The sequence below is a fragment of the Salarias fasciatus genome, assembly GCF_902148845.1.
Source record: "Salarias fasciatus chromosome 7 unlocalized genomic scaffold, fSalaFa1.1 super_scaffold_4, whole genome shotgun sequence".
NCBI lineage: Eukaryota > Metazoa > Chordata > Actinopteri > Blenniiformes > Blenniidae > Salarias > Salarias fasciatus.
This window is the reverse complement of record NW_021941229.1, coordinates 26,335,417-26,349,651: the sequence shown is the minus strand read 5'-3', so window position 1 is coordinate 26,349,651 and position 14,235 is coordinate 26,335,417. Positions and strand designations below refer to the sequence as shown.

Genomic DNA, 14,235 nt, shown 5'->3' with positions numbered 1-14,235 from the left:
TCTTCAGATGATTTCTCCACTTCAATGGGATTCTTAAGTTTCTGACAAAACGAATAAATCTGAGTTGCTGTCTACTTTACGTTGACATTAAATGAGCCAAATAAAGTAAAAAAAAAACTTATTGATTTAAAATGATTTTTAATGAATCAGAAAATATAATAATCACCAGAACGATTACAAAAGAACGTCATTGTTTAGAGATTTCATTTAGAGAACCTTTTAAACTGTTGACTGATGTGAAACGTTTTAAAATAAAGTATTTCTTTCGAATCCTCTTCGTTCGGCTTCAGGACTCCCCCGTTCCCGTTTCACCTCGTTTGAACTGCGAGAGAAGAAACATGGCGTCAGAACCCGGGATGATCCGAGCGCTCCAGGAGAACCCGTACTCACCGCGTTCTTCAGAATGTTTCCAGACTTCGAGAAGATGCTCGGCTTCTTGAAGGCCTGTCGGATCGACTCCGCTCCGCCGTGAGCGGAAGCTTTGGGTGGAGCGCCGCCCGCCGACGGCTGCGAGGGCGAGGCGGACGGAGCCGGCGGGAGACCCTGCGTCGGGGTCAGGGCGAAGGGTGGAGACGGAGCGAAGGGCTGAGGGGTGGTGTAGCTCTGACTTGGAGTGTAGGTCTGATTTGGAGTGACGTAGCTCTGACCCGGCGTGATGAAGCTCTGACTCGGAGTGTAGCTCTGAGTGGGAGTGACGTAGCTCTGACTGGGAGTGGTGAAGCTCTGACTGGGTGTGGTGAAGCTCTGACTGGGTGTGGTGAAGCTCTGACTGGGTGTGGTGAAGCTCTGACTGGGTGTGGTGAAGCTCTGACTGGGTGTGGTGAAGCTCTGAGTGGGAGTGGTGTAGCTCTGACTGGGTGTGGTGAAGCTCTGAGTGGGAGTGGTGTAGCTCTGACTGGGTGTGGTGAAGCTCTGACTGGGTGTGGTGAAGCTCTGAGCCGGGGTGTAGCTCTGACTTGGCGTGACGTAGCTCTGATTCAGTGACGTAGCTGCCTGACCCTGTGCGAAGGGGTTGGTGGAGGGGAAAGCGGCCGTGGCTCCGTCGGCGGGGTCGAGCAGCGTGGGCGGCGGCGGCGGAGGGAAGGCGTCCTCCTGCTCGGCGGCGTCGATGGCGGAGGCGCCCAGCTCGTAGTGCTTCTTCCGGAGCTCGCCCAGACGGACTCGCTCCTGCTCCAGCTGGCTCTCCAGCTGTAACACCTTGACCTGACACACACAACACAACACCACCGTCTGCTACACCTTCTTCCACTTTCAGAAAACTGTCCCCAACATTTAACTTCAGTTTGAGCTTTTAACGAAGATCAACGAGGTCAGGGCATCAAACAGCAGAACTGTGTTTCTTTATTATCCACGATGCTGCCATTACAGCTAGCTACCTAGCATTAACTTCAGAATCATGGTGGTGCAAGTAAAAACATACAACATCTAGCAGCTACTAGCATTTATCACCAATATTGGCTTCATGTTAAGAATGCAGCCATTTCAACATTGTAAGCCCTCGCTACTTCCTGGTTCCTGTAGCCCCTCGCTACTTCCTGGTTCCTGTAGCCCCTCGCTACTTCCTGGTTCCTGTAGCCCCTCGCTACTTCCTGGTTCCTGTAGCATCTTGCTACTTCCCCTTTCCTGTAGCCCCTCGATACTTCCTGGTTCCTGTAGCTCCTCGCAATTTCCTGGTTCCTGTAGCCCCTCAATACTTCCTGGTTCCTGTAGCCCCTCAATACTTCCTGCTTCCTGTAGCCCCTCAATACTTCCTGCTTCCTGTAGCCCCTTACCACTCCCTGGTTCCTGTAGCCCCTCAATACTTCCTGGTTCCTGTAGCCCCTCAATACTTCCTGGTTCCTGTAGCCCCTCAATACTTCCTGGTTCCAGCAGCCCCTCAATACTTCCTGGTTAATTTAGCTCCTCACTACTTCCTGGTTCCAGTAGTCCGTCACTACTTCCTGGTTCTAGTAGTCTGTCACTACTTCCTGGCTCCTGTAGCCTCTTGCTACTTCCTGGTTCATATGTAAGTTCTCAAGATTACCAAACAAGCAGTGCAGCATCCTGTATTTTTAGTCTCCACCGAGCACCACCTCTAAACTCTCTCCAACCAGCAACCTGTGTGGCGTTCTCCGAGGTGGGGTAGGGGGTGCTATGTGACTCAAGGCCTCAGTATGCTTCCCTGTCGCAGCGATGTCGTCCCCACGCCGGCAGCCCTACGCCGGCAGCCCTACGCCGGCAGCCCTACGCCGCTACTGAACATATCTTGCTTCTGCGTCATGGGAACACCTTCCTCTGCAATTTCACCACCAAGCTGCTAGCAGTCACAACAACAATGCGGCTTCCGTAGCTCCAGCTTTACCTAGACATAGATCTGTAGACATAGATTTCTAGACATACATATCTAGACACGCTGCACTTACCGAACATATATCTGCATATATGACATATCTGGCGACACTGGGCTGTCGTGGAGGAGTGGCGTGAGCGGACCATGATGAAATATTGGTGAAACTAACGAGCTTTTGGACGATTAAAGTCGTTTTAGGAGCGGCTCTACACATAGCCCCGTCTGCTAACAGTGCTAACAGTGCTAACAGTATGGGGATGTGCGCCGCTCGATTTTGGATCTAAATTTCCCCCTGAAGCACTGTTCAGATCAGAAAAGCATTCTGGGCGAGTTCTACTTCATTCTATAAACAACGCGAAAGCGGACCAATCACAGCCCTCGACGTTCACGTCACCACGCGTTGCCTCAACGCGAAGTCACGATTTTCGGGAGGTGCACGTCAAGCCCCGGCGTAGCCCGTCATAGGGCTACGGCGTAGACGTCGTGGGAACGCCGTCGCAGCGACAGGGAAGCATACCGAGGCCTTTAATGTTCCTTGCTGCACCTTTAACGATAACTTTCCGTCCTGTAATTCTCACCTGAGCCTCCATTTCTTCTTTCTTCAGCTTAATCAGCGACATGCCAGAGAAATCCATTGTCCCTGCAAAACCAGCACAGTTTGAGACTGAAAAGACTGAATGTGTCACATGAAGGACGTCAACCTGCAGAAAATCATCAAGCTGTTCTGACTGAGCTCATTTTTTTGCAACAGTTTTTAGTAGATTATGAGGAAAATCCATCTTTCACTTGGTGGAGACCAAACATGGAGCCAACAGGAGCTGGAACGTCTGGAAGTGAGCGAGACGTCTGCGTTTGTCCTTGTCCTCCTCGTCCTCCTTACCGTGGTCGGAGATCTGCTGCTGGCCGTGTTTGGTGGAGGTGACGACCACGGCCGCCATGTCGTTGACGTGTCGCGACGCGTGCTGCAGCACGTTCAGCTTCTTGTTGCCGCGATCGGCCTTCACCTGTGACGGGTTAACGCAGCTGGGTTTTTAAAATCGCCACGCTGACGGATTTCAAAAGACGGACTGAGGCGGGAACCTTGGAGGCGGCGACCAGCTGGGCCGTGCTGGCGGCGATCTCGTGCGAGCAGGCGATGAGCTCCTCGTACGTGCCCTGCTCCGCCACCACCCCGGTCCGCCGAGTCCCTGCGGAGTTCAGAGTGTGTTTTCAGGCGGGTGTCCACACCGAGGTGTGTGTGGGGAGGACTGTGGACCACTCACAGCAGCTGCGTCGCTCCCCAGCCCACCGCCTTGGAGGCGGAGATCAGTCCTTCCGTCCAGCGAGAGTTCTTGGCGTAAAACTCGGTGACGGAGGCAGCGCCCTGCCGACAACACGGGGATTTGATGGAAAAATTAATGTTACAGAGCCTGAAATTATACAAGCTGGAAGACTGTTCCACATGGTCTGACGAACCAGACCATGTGGAACAGCTGACTGACGTCTACAGACGACCAGGAGTCGCCCCGTCATGCGGAGGAAGTCTTCAAAGATTTGACTTTCTTCACTCACCCTTCCTGATTCCACGATGTCTTTCTGCAGGTCAGTAGCTGCTGTCACCAGCATGTGGACGGCCTGAAGACGACACACACAAGCACGCACACACACAGACACACACACACACACAGTATTGAATTACCTCCACGCCATCAAACCTGAGATGATGCTGACGGGGGGGGGTCTCACCTTCATCAGGTCGGAGCAGGATCCCAGGATGCTGAAATGAGACATGAGGAGGAATCAGACCGGCAGACCGGAGAGGAGCCAACAGGGCGTGAAGTGGAGCAGCCCGTCTCACCTCTGGTTGACCTCCAGTTTGATCCCCGTCGTGTCTTTCTTCGCTTGACTGAGGATCTCCTGAGAAACCAGCGGGAAGACGTCAGGGACGAAGTGTGGATCTGGTGCTACGCGAACGTTTACACCACGACGGATCGCTACAGGACCGTAAAGACAAGCAACCCGGCGGACTCGAACTCACGTCCATCCGCAGCACGGCCTCCTCGATGGCGGTGGACGTGGCGATCATCTCCTTGTCCACCATGCTGCCCAGCTCCTCCTTCAGCACGTCCTGGCCTTTGGGCCGCAGCTCCTGCAGTGGGGGTGGGGGGAATCGAACCGGTTCACCTCTGAAGGGGAGTGGGCGGAGTGCTGAGCGGAGCGGCGTCTGACCTGTCCCAGCGTGAGGAGGCGCTGCACCGTGTAGCGGATGGCGGACGGGTCGGCGCGCGGCAGGCTGGCCTGGAGCTTCAGGTCCTTCAGGAACTGCAGGCAGTGGTTGGCGCAGTCCCGGCAGCCGTCCGTCAAGCCTGAGGAGGGCGCCGCAGGTCAGCGCGCCGTGTGTTTGTGTGTGTGTGTGTGTGTGTGTGTGTGTGTGTGCGTCTTACGGTCCGCCTGGTCGGTCGGAGCCGAGTGCGACGTCGCCGCTCCGTTCACGATGGTGTCGGCGGCGAGGTGAGAAAACTGCGTGACGGCTCTCAGCAGGCCGCTGGCGTCTGCGGGGCACAGAGGGGCGTTAGATTCGCTCATCGTCCCGTCTCGTCAGCGCGCGCCAAACCCGACGCACCGTTTCGGTTCCCCAGGTAGACCATGTGGCTGTGCTGCATTTTATCGATGGACGCCAGAGTGGTTTCAGCTCGGTTCACCAAATAATCTGGAAAGCAACACAGCTGGTGAGACGAGATGCTCAAAATCTGGGACGGAGACGCACAAAACTACCAGGAAGAGACACAATACTACCAGGAAGAGACACAAAACTACCAGGAAAAAACACCAAACTACAAGGAAGAGACACAAAACTACTATAAAAACTTTAAAGCTCCACCAAAGAGACAAAAATGACAAAACGACAAAAAAATACTACCACAGAACAAGAACAACACAAAAACACCAAACGACTTCAAAGAGATATAAAACCACCTCAGGCGTCAGAAAGAGCCAAAGTTTGACCCAGAGGTCCAGGAGCAGAACAAGGTCCAGAGTGAGACGGGGGGAGACGGGGGGAGACGGGGGTGGTTACCCGGCGAGCTGATGCAGCGGACGTGGACGGGGTCGTCCAGCTTGGCCACGGCGTCCAGCACGATGCCCTCGGCCTCCACCACGGCGCACTGCAGCAGGCAGAACTGCTCGTCCTGCAGCTGCTGGCACAGCTGGTTCTCCCTGCAGGCCTGCAGACCCCCCAGAGTCAGAGACCCCCCAGGACCCGCCCCCCCAGACCCCCCCGGACCCCCCCGCCTCACCTGCTGCTGCAGCTGCGCCTGCAGGCTGCTCAGCTCGGCGCTGCTGCGCTGCCTCTCCTGCTCCGCCGAGCCGACCTGCAGCTGCGCCTGCTGGCGGAGGCCGGCGAGCTGCGCCTCCTGCTCCCTCAGCGAGCGCAGCAGCGCCTCCTTCTCCGCCTGCAGGCCGGCCAGCGAGCTGCTCAGCTGGGAGCCGCTCTGAACACACAGACACGGCGGGTCACACCGACGATTCCCTGCCGGTCAGCGAGTCTCACCCCGGCCGGGTCTCCTGACGCACCGTCTCCTGGCTCTGCAGGGCGCTGGTGGCCCGGGCCAGCTCCGCCCGGGTGGCGTCCAGCTCCCGCCTCAGACGCTCCAACTCCAGCTTCTGCTCGGCGTTGATGGCGAGCTGCAGGAAGAGGACAGGGTCAGGGGGGTCCAGGTCGTGGTCCCGGTCTAGCCGGACCCGCCGGCCTGTACCTGCTGCTGCAGCTGGGCCCTCAGGGCCTCCAGCTCCCGGCTGCTCCGCTCCCTCTCCAGGTCCTGGACGCTCTGCTGCTGCTGCGCCTGCAGCCGCAGCGAGGAAAGCTCCGCCTCCTTCTCCCGGGCCGAGCGCAGCAGCGCGTCCCGCTCCGCCTGCAGCGCCGCCAGGCCGCTGGCGGCCTGAGAGCCTTCCTGAGGGCCGAGGGAATGAGCGGTGAGAGGGTTCCCGGTTCGAGTCCCAGCTGTGTGTGTGTGTGTGTGTGTGTGTGCGCGCCGCTCACCAGCTCCTTGCTCTGCAGGCTGCTGCGCAGCGCCGCCAGCTCGGCTCTCTGCTCCAGCAGCTCCCTGTTCAGCCGCTCCACCTCCTGCCGCTGCAGGTCGGCCTGCGGGTGGAGAGCAGACGAGAAGTTACCCATCATCACCGATAATCACCGATAATCACCGATCATCGTTATCAATGGGGGAACCCGTGACAAAAACCCCGGCTCCCCGTTTACACGACAACACAGCTCGGTTTCCATGGAGACGCCGGTTTCGGTCGGGGTCTCACCGAGCTCCTCTGCTCCTGCCGGACGCTCTGCAGCTCCCCCTGCAGGTGGCTGTTGGTCTGCAGCAGCTCGTCCTGCTGCTGCCGGCTGCTGGACAGCTGCTTCACCGTCTCCGCATTCTGCAAACAGAGACAGCTGAGAGACGGAGAGCCGCAGGAGGACAAGGACGAAGAGAAGAACCTGACCGACCGACGAGCCGAGGGAAAAGTGGATTCCTGAGATTTGATGTGCTGACTAAGAAAAACATTAATATAATTCATTTAAATGAAGCATATCCAGAATGAAGATCGCCAGAAAGAAAATAAAGTTTAGTTCTGGGTTTAGAAGAGAATTAAGGAATATTAAATCAAATTTGATTAAAATGAAAGAAAAATTAAAAACATTTATCATAAAATGTCTAAAAATATGAAACAAAGAAGGTCAAAAATTAAAGTATTAAAATAATAAATACAACGACATCATTAAATTAAAAAATTCTCAAACATAAGAATTTAGTATTAGCAAAATATTAAGTAAAAAAAAAATCAAATATTAAATGCTGAATTACAGAAAATAATGCAATTTTTTAAAAATTTCAAAACATAAATCCAATACATGAACATAAATGGAAAAACAACACGTTAATGACATTTCTGCCGTGTTGCTTGAATAAATGCAGTTTCAGGCGAGCTGGGGTGGAACTGTGATGGAGTCGGATCTGAACGTTCATGTGTTCATCTGGAGCAGAGTTCACCCTCCATCCCTCGGTTCCCGGAGTCGGAGTCCGGCTCACCTTCTTCATCAGGTCGGCGTGGCTCGTCACCAGCTCGGCGTGCCGCTCCTTCAGCTGGCTGAAGCGAAGCTCCGCGGCCTGAGCTCGACCTGGAGGGGAGGGGTGAAAGGTCAGGTCGGCCCCGCTGTCCGCTCCGCCCCGCCCTCCTCCAGCCTGCTCACCGTCGGCCTCCTTGAAGCCGATCTGAGCGCCCACGTTGGCCACGTTGGCGCAGCGCAGCGCCTCCACCTCCATGCGCAGCTGCTCCTTCTCCACCAGCGCCACCTGCTTGTGCGAGCGCTGCTCCTCCAGCTCCGCCTCCAGCCGGTTCACCTGGGCCTTCAGCTCCACCACGCACCTCTGGGCCTGGGGAGACACCTGCTTCAGCCGCGGCCCCCCCGGGGGTCCCGCGCCGCGTGTTGAGCGGCCCGGTGTGAGGGTGGAGCTCTACCTCCGACTTGATGAGCTGCAGCTCGGGTTTCAGGACCTCCAGCTCCCTCTTCAGGCTCTCGTTCTCCGGCGCCGGTTCCGGCGCCCCCATCTGGCTCACCATGTAGTACTGCCGGGAGAACGCCGTTAGAACCGAGGCGGCGGCGGCGGAACGTGGCGAGGCGCCACCGCCGCCGGGCCCACCTGGGGCGTCTGGAGGGAATCCCTGAGGTCCGGCTGCGGCTCCACCGGGTCCTCGTCCTCCGGGCGCTCCTCGCCGGGCATCAGCACCACCGGCTTCTTGTACTCGGCCAAGGCGGCGGCTCGCAGGAAGTTGGGCGGGGCCTGTGGAGAGCGAGGGGCGAGCGGTGAAGTGGGCGGAGCGCTGCCAGGCGGCGGCGGCGGCGAGGCTCACGTCGGGCAGATCCGGGATCTGGATCTTGCTCTTGAAGAACTCCTCCTCTCGGGCTCGGCTGAAGAACTGAGTGAGGCTGAAGGAGGAGCAACACGTCAGGGGCGCGCAACTTTCAAAAACTCTGGAGTTCTTCCAGAAATTGTCTCCAGTCTCAACATGCAGCTGATTTAATGAGGCTTTCTGGTGACATGTCCAGGACACTGTTGCATTCTGGGTGTTTATCCAGACCCCCCGCCCGACAGCATGGCTTTGAGGCTAATGCTAGTTCGCTAAAGCTAGTTAGCTAGCTCGGGTCTCTGTGTTTTATTTTATTTTATAGAAATTTGTTTAGAACTTTGAAATATTGACCGTGTTCTTGGTCTGTTTGTCCATTTGGGAGCCTCATGAGGGCCGGTTTGGGCCCGCGGACCTCATGTTTGCCACCCATCATTTAATCCAGTCACATTATGTTTAAGTTTTTATGGTTAATTTTATGAGGTCAAGTCTCTGCTTATATGAAGGAAAAAAGTTTCAACCGATAACTGATAATAAGCAGCTGGACTCGATTAAAAATATGAATCCGAGTCGAGGCTCGGGAATTCATTTAGCGAATTCTGATCGTACATTTGGAACAAAAACCAACATTTTTGAGAATTTAAATGGATTTTAATTGATCACTGATGGAAACAGACGTGAATATTTTGAGCTCAAAGCTCATTTAATGTCTGGAAAATAACATTTCAACTGAAAACTGTAGAAAATCAATGCTCTGCTAACAAAACCAGGCTTTTATCAAGGCTTGAACCAGAGCAGAGGGTTTGCTGCGACGTGTGCGTCAGTGTGATCGGCGTACCAGGAAACGGTGCACTGACAAACGTTCCGCCTCGTTCAGAATTAAATGAATGAGTTATTTTTAACACTTTCACAGCTTTGTTGGGTATTTATTAAAGCACTGAAGTCTCAACACTTATCACTTATAATACTTTAATATTTCTTGAACACAAATACTTTTTCATGCTATAAATACATTTTTAAATTTTACAAAGTATAATGTATTAAGTGCAACAAAATCAGATAATGATAATAAAGAATTCTATATTTACTTTCTACTTTTTTTCTTTTTTGTTATGAATTAAAAAAGCATCCTGGTAAATGCCTCACCCCCCTGACCTCTGACCCCTGACCCTTCCCCTGAAGCGTTCAGTTTCCCCACCTGGTGAACAGGTCCCTGAAGCGCTCCCTGTGTCCCAGCAGGACGTCCGGAGAGATGCCTGTGAAGGACGAGCAGGCGCTTTAGCGGCGGGAATCGAACACGGCGGTGGCGGCGGCGGCGGTGGAGGCGACTCACGGCTGTGCAGCTTGAAGAGCAGCCGCACGGAGAAGTGGTAGAGGAAGCTGCAGTCCAGGATGAGCGGGATGAGCGGCGTCAGCCGGCACTGGCCCGCCGGCGTCGTCGACTTGGCCTGGTTGGCGTCGACCTGACGGAGAACTGAACAGAACGGGTGGAGCTCAGACCAGAGGCCTTCAGCACCACCCACCCAAACCACTGCACGCGTCACAGGAAGCTCAAACCAATCAGGCTGACGGGAGGAGGTTCGAATCTAAACACATAAAGATGTACATTAAAAATAAATAAAACAACTAATGAAACTACTTTTTTTTTAATCTCAGTCTTAGTGGCTTTTATCATCTGTTTAAATCTTAACAGTGAAAAATACTGGAAAAATTAAAGTGGCGTAAAATGAGGTAACAAATTTCTTAAAACTAATAAAGATTTAATAATTAATTTCAGAAAATAGGCTTATTTTATCCTCTCAGTACCATTAATGATCTATTTATTCTAATAACCAGCCAATCTCTCATTGACATGCAGAAAAACAGGAAGCTGAAGCCTCCTACAGTTTAAAATCTAAGCAGAGGAGAGAAGAAACATGAGAATCAGAATGAGAGATTTAAAGCGACACTAAGGAACTTTCAGTTTTCGTTGATTTTGGCGGCGCCACTGGACAAAAGCGGTAGTGTTTTGCCTGATGGAATACCACAGTTCCCATGAGGCCTAGCGCGTGGCGTGGTAAAATGCTGCTCCCGGTGGCGTGCTGTCGGACTGAACTCCCTACATTTGTTTCCAGTGGCTGTGTGAAGGACGGATAGTGACGAGGTCATGAATCTAATGGTGGCTAAACAATGTTCTATCATGATGTGACTCATGCCGTAAAGCAGTCCGCACATGTGGAGTGTTTCAGTGAGCAGGGTTCCTACCACCCTCCTCACAGCTGCTCAGTCCAAGTGAAGCAACACTGACGCCCTCAGGCCGTGACAGAGGGTCATTCAACTAGCTGTAAGTCGATGTATCATCACAAAAGATATTAAAATGTTTTATCAAGGTTGAAAAGTTCCTTAGTGTCGCTTTAAAAGACAATAAAATGAAGATTAAAAAACAAAAATGAGACAGTGTGGTATGACATTAAAACCTCAAAAGAAATAGAAAAAGGATTAAAAGTCAAATAATATAATGAAAAACAAAGTTAGAATACTAAAAAAGATCCATTAAAATTAATTCCAAAATTCAAAAAAAAGAAGCAGTAATAAAGTATTGGTGAAGAGTTTGGAGAATGAGCCTGATAATGAAGAAATAAAGTGGATTCAGATCACATCTCAAACAGAGTGGGACCTCAAACTGATCCCTGAGGAACGCCGCGGCACATTTTAGAGCTTTTCGATGGAAACCAGATCACAGGAGCAGCAGAGAGAAGGTCAGGGTTAAAGGTTAAAGGTCGGCCCCTAACCCTGCTGATACAGTCGACCTGTGCATTAGTGATGTGTGGAGAAGCAGCGGTGGCTTCATCCCAACGTCAGCCGCTCGGTGACCTTTCTGGGATCGAGGTCAAAACACTGATATAGCCGAGTGTCCTCAGTGAGACTCTGAACCTGAGACGGGACGAAGCCCGGCTGGAGGGACGCTCGGAGATAAAACCACGGATTCACTGAATTTCACTCCGGTTTGACTGAAATCGTCGCTCCTGGATGTTCGCCGGTCGGACGGCGTCCGGCTGGACTCACCCGTCTCGGCCATCTTCAGCCCGGCTTCCATGTAGTCCAGCAGCTCGTTGGTCATGTCCAGCCTGGAAGACAGAGGGACAGCTGAGTGGAGGACAAACCCCATGGATGGACGGACGGGTGGGTGGAGGGATGGATGGATGGGCGGAGGGGTGGATGGATGCTTGGATGGATGGATGGAGGGATGGGGGGGTGGGTGGAGGGGATGGGGTGGATGGATGGATGGAGGGGTGGGTGGATGGGCAGATGGATGGATGGGCGGAGGGATGGATGGATGGATGGATGGATGGATGGAGGGATGGATGGGTGGATGGATGGATGGGTGGGTGGGTAGGTGGGTGGAGGGATGGATGGAGGGGTGGGTGGATGGGCAGAGGGATGGATGGATGGATGGATGGATGGATGGATGGAGGGATGGAGGGGTGGATGGATGGGCAGAGGGGTGGATAGATGCTTGGATGGATGGATGGGTGGGTGGGTGGAGGGATGGGTGGATGGATGGATGGAGGGGTGGGTGGATGGATGGAGGGGTGGGTGGATGGATGGAGGGGTGGGTGGATGGATGGATGGATGGGTGGGTGGGTGGAGGGATGGGTGGATGGATGGATGGAGGGGTGGGTGGATGGATGGAGGGGTGGGTGGATGGGCAGATGGATGGATGGGTGGGTGGGTGGAGGGATGGGTGGATGGATGGATGGAGGGGTGGGTGGATGGATGGAGGGGTGGGTGGATGGGCAGATGGATGGATGGGCGGAGGGATGGATGGATGGATGGATGGATGGATGGGTGGATGGATGGCCATGTGGGTGGAGGGCTGGATGCGTACACTCTGGTCATGTCCGTCCCCGCCTCCCTCTCCAGAGTCTCGTCGCTGGCCTCCAGGTTGGCCGGGATCACTTTGTGCTGTCGGAGCAGAGATCAGATCAGATACTGGTAATGAAAGCAGTTCCATTCAGCGGATCAGCGGAAAACCTTTATGTCCCAACAAAAAACTTTCAGTGAAAAGATTAAAAACAGAGAGAGAGCTTCACCTTGGCGTGGAAATCCATCTTGTGACCGAGGAATTTGGCGTACAAGGCCACGATGTGACCGTATCGATCGTGCAAGTTTCCCTGGGAATTTAAAAAAAAGAAGGTCATCATACACAAAACAGACAATCAAGAAAACCCTTCACACGTGAACCAGGAGCGCTGAGATTAAAACAATCAACAGAGGTCTGCGGAAGAGAGATGAACCGAGTGGAGACGAGTCCGCTCACCCACAGGACGCCCATGTCTTTCACCGTACGGCAGTGTCTGTGGGAGTCTGTGACCACCTGCCAATCAAACACAGGGGGCGGGGCATCACAGGGGGCGGGGACAAAAACATCTACTTTAAAAAACAATGTACTCCTTCTAGATATTAGAGGCAGGAGAAGAATTCAGGCGTTTTCAGCGTCCACTGGTTCTGTGAAGTGAAATGAGGGGCAGACTGACGTTGCGGTGTCCTCCTCGCAGCACTTTGTGCAGCAGGTAGCAGAACTTCCAGCTGACCATGGAGTTGCTGGACAGCGGCAGGTTGAGGACGTAGGACCAGAAGGTGGTGGCTCCGCCCTCTTTGTGACTCCCCAGGATGATATCTGCGCCGTCGTCATGGAAACTCACGGCTCTGAAGTCCAATCAGAGGGAAGTGGAGACCGCTCCCTGCTGCACCTCCAGCAGAGCGAACCACTTCACCACCTGGTCACGTCTGAGTCGGAAAGGATACTGCGGACATATTTCTCCTTCGGCGGCGTTTCAGACGAGGCGACGATCTTAGTGATGCTTTGGAGCTGGAAGGTTAAAAACGACAATGAACCGGATTAATGTGGGAACCAAACATCCGGCTGTGACGTGACCGCTGAGCACTCGCTGCATTATTCTCTTTACAAATTCATAAAAATGTCCAGCAATGTTTTTTAAAGCGATTTTTTAAGCAACATAATAGTTGAGTTTTTTTTTTTTTTTTGTGATCAAACCAGGTTAAATAGTTTTTTTCTTTTATTCTGGAATAAATCCAACTTCCTGTGAGGAGTTTTAAACTTCCGATGTGGAAATCTTCATGATTGAGAGAAACCTGATTTCACCTGAAGATTAGAAACAACTAACTTTGCTTTCCTGCTTTAATAAAAAGCTTCTACAAACTAAATGCTCATTCTTCTACATTTAATCCCATTAAAAACTCGTTTAACTTCGACCAAAAGTGAATTTATCATTAAAAACAAGACAGTGAAAACCAGCGACGTTGTAAAAATGGGTGTTAATTCCAGGACTGAACCGACCTGCTGTTTCCCAAACTGCTCCTTCTCCGCGGCCAGGGCCTTCTCCGTCTTGTTGTCGCTCTTGTTCTTGGATTTGCTCATTTTGGCTCCTTTAAAATCACAGCTTTGAGGCGCGAGGAGCTCCGGAGCTCACCTGTGGTGCTCGCGCCTCGACGAGACGTCAACAGCTCGTGAGGCGCCCGCGTGCACGCGCACGTTCAGGTGAGCACGTCGTGATTTATTTAAAAAAAAAAAGACTCAAAGAATGAATAGCTGTGCGTAAAGACGCACAGTGAAGAACAAAAAAAAAAAAAAAGTTTTGAGGGAATAAAACACCACAGATGTGAAGTTTGAGAGTTTTTACTGAAAAGAAGCTGAGAGACAGATCTGGAGATTTCCTCGTGAGTCAGCAGCAGATCTGCAGGCGGACGAACTGGAAAGACGGCGAGAGGCCGGAGCACTGATCCGCCCTGTAGGACTGGTTCACCTCAGAGCCTCACAACACACTCATCACAGCCTCATCATGTCTTCATCACTCCTTCGTCACTCCTTCATCACAGGTCTTCTTCACATCCTCATCAGAGCTTCATCACATCTTAGTCACGGAGCTTCATGTATCTACATTTATGTTTAGTTTATATCTGTTAATTATATCTGTCTTAAATGTATATTTAAATGATATTTAATTTTCCTGTGTGGCTGGGCTTTGTAA

At 52.6% G+C, this 14,235-nt stretch overlaps 1 protein-coding gene across 1 annotated transcript; it reads right to left on the bottom strand.

The window, feature by feature from the left end:
* Window positions 1-127: 127 nt before the first annotated feature.
* hip1r (huntingtin interacting protein 1 related) lies at window positions 128-13,940 on the bottom strand. Its single transcript, XM_030084454.1, is given in 34 exon segments — window positions 128-322; window positions 391-1,203; window positions 2,908-2,969; window positions 3,210-3,333; window positions 3,410-3,499; window positions 3,501-3,516; window positions 3,592-3,692; window positions 3,881-3,943; window positions 4,055-4,085; window positions 4,167-4,225; window positions 4,347-4,457; window positions 4,538-4,674; window positions 4,753-4,860; window positions 4,932-5,018; window positions 5,385-5,532; window positions 5,605-5,799; window positions 5,882-5,992; window positions 6,064-6,258; window positions 6,348-6,449; window positions 6,617-6,733; window positions 7,387-7,475; window positions 7,548-7,731; window positions 7,817-7,924; window positions 7,999-8,139; window positions 8,210-8,285; window positions 9,402-9,459; window positions 9,537-9,677; window positions 11,249-11,310; window positions 12,072-12,148; window positions 12,277-12,357; window positions 12,504-12,560; window positions 12,721-12,863; window positions 12,992-13,055; window positions 13,545-13,940. Coding segments are annotated over 34 exon segments (4,068 nt in total). The 5' UTR covers window positions 13,626-13,940; the 3' UTR covers window positions 128-286.
* Between the last annotated feature and the right edge of the window lie 295 nt (window positions 13,941-14,235).